The sequence below is a fragment of the Nannospalax galili genome, unplaced genomic scaffold (genome assembly GCF_000622305.1).
Source record: "Nannospalax galili isolate Female #2095 unplaced genomic scaffold, S.galili_v1.0 scaffold854, whole genome shotgun sequence".
Lineage (NCBI taxonomy): Eukaryota > Metazoa > Chordata > Mammalia > Rodentia > Spalacidae > Nannospalax > Nannospalax galili.
The window spans coordinates 2724646-2727696 of record NW_008334957.1 but is presented as its reverse complement, the minus strand read 5'-3'; the positions used below and the strand labels follow the sequence as shown (position 1 = coordinate 2727696).

At 35.3% G+C, this 3051-nt stretch overlaps 1 protein-coding gene across 5 annotated transcripts in view; it reads right to left on the bottom strand.

Moving 5' to 3' along the window:
* The window catches only part of Atm (ATM serine/threonine kinase), a 131776-nt gene that overhangs the window by 103536 nt on the left and 25189 nt on the right, over window positions 1-3051 (bottom strand). For all 5 annotated transcript variants that reach the window (XR_003848956.1, XR_003848957.1, XM_029561896.1 and 2 more), the window contains exons 14-15: window positions 2673-2898; window positions 704-829 (exon numbers count right to left, since the gene is read on the bottom strand). Coding sequence is in view for 3 of the 5 variants with exons in the window: in XM_029561896.1 (XP_029417756.1) it covers window positions 704-829; window positions 2673-2898 (352 nt within the window). In the remaining 2 variants the exon portion in view is untranslated. The remainder of the gene's footprint in view (window positions 1-703; window positions 830-2672; window positions 2899-3051) is intronic.

Here is a 3051-nt window from a genome sequence, read left to right as displayed (position 1 = left end):
TGGGAGGCAGAGGCAGGCAGATCTCTGTGAGTTCAAGGCCAGTCTGGTCTACATAGTGCATTCCAGGACAGCTGGGGCTACAGGAGGACCCGCTTAAAAAAAAAAAAAAAAAAAAAAAAAAAACTTAAAGAATTCTTTATTACAGATTATCACAGGGAAAAAATTTTAAAGTACAGATAAAAATCAGTACATATTCTAATTACACTGTGTTGCGACTGTTTCATTTACCATATTTATTTATAATTGATTCATATCTTAAGGAAGGACACAGCATCATTTCTTATAGATTGTAAAAGTTAAAGAAAAAAGTTAACCTACATAGGTTGAGCATTTCATATAAAATGCTTGAGACAAAGTGTTTCAGATTTCAGAATATTTGCATAAACATACTAAGATATCTTTGAGATAGGACCCATTTCTAAGCACAAAGCTTATTTGTTTCATAAATATCTTACACAGAAAGATAACCTTGAACAGCTGTATTTACATTGTGACTGTGACCTGTGACATGAGATCAACTGAGGAATTTTTAACTTTTGGGGATATACTGGGACTCAAAAAGTTTCTTTCCAGTTTTAAAGCAGTTCAGATTTCATATGTTTGAATTAGGGATGCTCAATCTATATAAAACAAAATATTGCTCTGTGTAACAATTTCTCCAAAACATTTATATCTAAAATGTTACTACTATAAATTTTCCTACCTTGGCCTTCTGGAATAATTCTGATTTATATGCTTCCTCTTGTGTTGTTATGCCCACATAACAATAGCAGCCAAGGACGCCAACCAAAAGACTTGAACATCGGACAAGTGCTTCTGAACTGGTAATCTTAAGATAAACCATAAAAATTAAAATTCAGTCCATAAGTAATTCCTTGTGCTCCGGAATTATCTTCTGTAAAAACAAGTTTGTATACTCATCAACAAATAAAAATTGAGTTGAATTAAAGGTGGAATGCCCTGAAAACTGAGTATATGACTCAATGGTAGAGTGCCTTCCTAGCATGTATAAGGTCCTACATTTGATCCCCAGCACTGAAAGTGTTAAAAAGAAAAAAAAATAAAGTTAGATTAATATAAAAAATTATGAGCTTCTGAAGGACAAGTCATTACTAATTATTCAGTGTTTTAGACTCTAGACTAAGAGAAAGCATTTTTTGCCAATAGATTATTTTGGTTAGACCATTTGCAAGAATTATGTAAAATTCTGCAAAGATGGGGGTTGGAGAAATGGCAGAGCAGTTAAGAGCACTGGTTGCTCTTCCAGTGGACCGGGGTTTGATTCCCAGCAACCACATGGCAGCTAACAATCATCTGTAACTCTAGTTCCAGGGGATCCAACACCCTCTTCCAGCCGCTGTGGACTTTGCATGACATGGATTCACTTACATACATGCAGGCAAAGCTCTCAGACACAGAAAAAGAAATAAGACAGAAATTTTTTTTTAATCTGCAAAGATTACACTGAAAAACAAGATTTTTCATGTTTTTGTTCCAATCCTACAGAAAATGGCATTCTATGAGAAAAATATAGAAAAATAATCTACTCTGTAATAAAATCAGAAGTGGTTGTAACAGAGAAAAATATCAGTAAATGGTAATGATAGGAAAAACAGACCCACTGCCTCTCCTTGGTTCTTTGAGTCATTTCCCCTGGCTGCTGAATTCATTCCTTTATATAGCTTATAGGCTTAATTTTACTGAACAAATATATTCTCACTTAAGGCATTGTGGAAGACATAAAGATGAATAAAACATATATGTCCTTTAAGCGGATAATGGCAAAGATAAAGAGATATAGGTGAGTAAAATACAGATATTCATGGTACAGATTAATAAGAGTCTTCAAAATGAAATATTAAATACTATAAGAGGGGGCTGGAGAGATGGCTCGGCGGTTAAGAACACTGACTGTTCTTGCAGAAGACCCGGGTTCGAATCCCAGCACCCACATGGCTGCTAACAACTGTCCGTAAATCCACTTCCAGGGGATCCGACAGCCTCTTCTGTCCTCTGAGGGCATTGCACAACACGGGTGCACTTACTTACATGCAGGCATAACACTCATACACATAAAATAAAAATAATAAATAAAATATTTTAAAAAATACTATGAGAACTAATAGGTGAAAAATATTATGGCTGAGTTACACAGGAAGGCATCCAGAAAGATTTTTAACACATGGACAATCTAAGAACAGAGAAGGACATGCATCGCACATTGAAAGAAACAGTACTTTTCCAGAGAACAGCACACAAGAATTTGTGATTTTACAAAAACAAAGACAATTCCCATTTGATCTCTAAAAGTGACTGCTAGTCCAGTTCTAACTTTTCAAATCATCCCAACCTCTTCAAATGCACCCAAATCTACTGGATTTAAGTTGTATCTTTTCCTGTAACTATAAGCTTTCTTATTAACCAGTAAGTTCATCTCATCATTCTTATGCTCACAGCTTCTCCACTTCCCACTAACCTATCCAAAGAATTCTTTCATCTCCCAGAATTCTTGGCACAGGGGACCTCTCACCCTCCATTCTCCATGCTAAACTCTCCCTATTTGTTGTGATGTGCTACCACTTCCCTTTAAAGCCAAGCGAGATTTCTCATCTCCTTCCTAACAGTCTACCAGAGTTCAAACACAAGCCTTAATTCTTTTTTCAAAATCTCACCTCAGATGAGTAATTATTTAGAAGCTGTTCTGATAATCCCAGAAGATAGCGATCCAATGATTCCTTCAGATTTTGATGGACAGAAAAGCCAATGCTAAGTTGAAACTTCGCTACAGCACATTCTTTCACACTGCTTAAAAAATCCATCTTGTCAAAAGTTGTCTGAAGAAATAGTTCTTCTACTTCTGAAAACGAAGGCTCTTCTTTATCTTTCTGGTGCTGCTCACTTTAAGAGTGAGATTTCTGATTAACAACCACGACTTAACTTTTTTTCCCATTTGTTAGCAATATATTATTACATAGAAAAACATCAAGGTCGTATTTACAGTTACATCAAAGACTCCTTATATGATTAATTTATTATTTTGTTAAGTGTTGC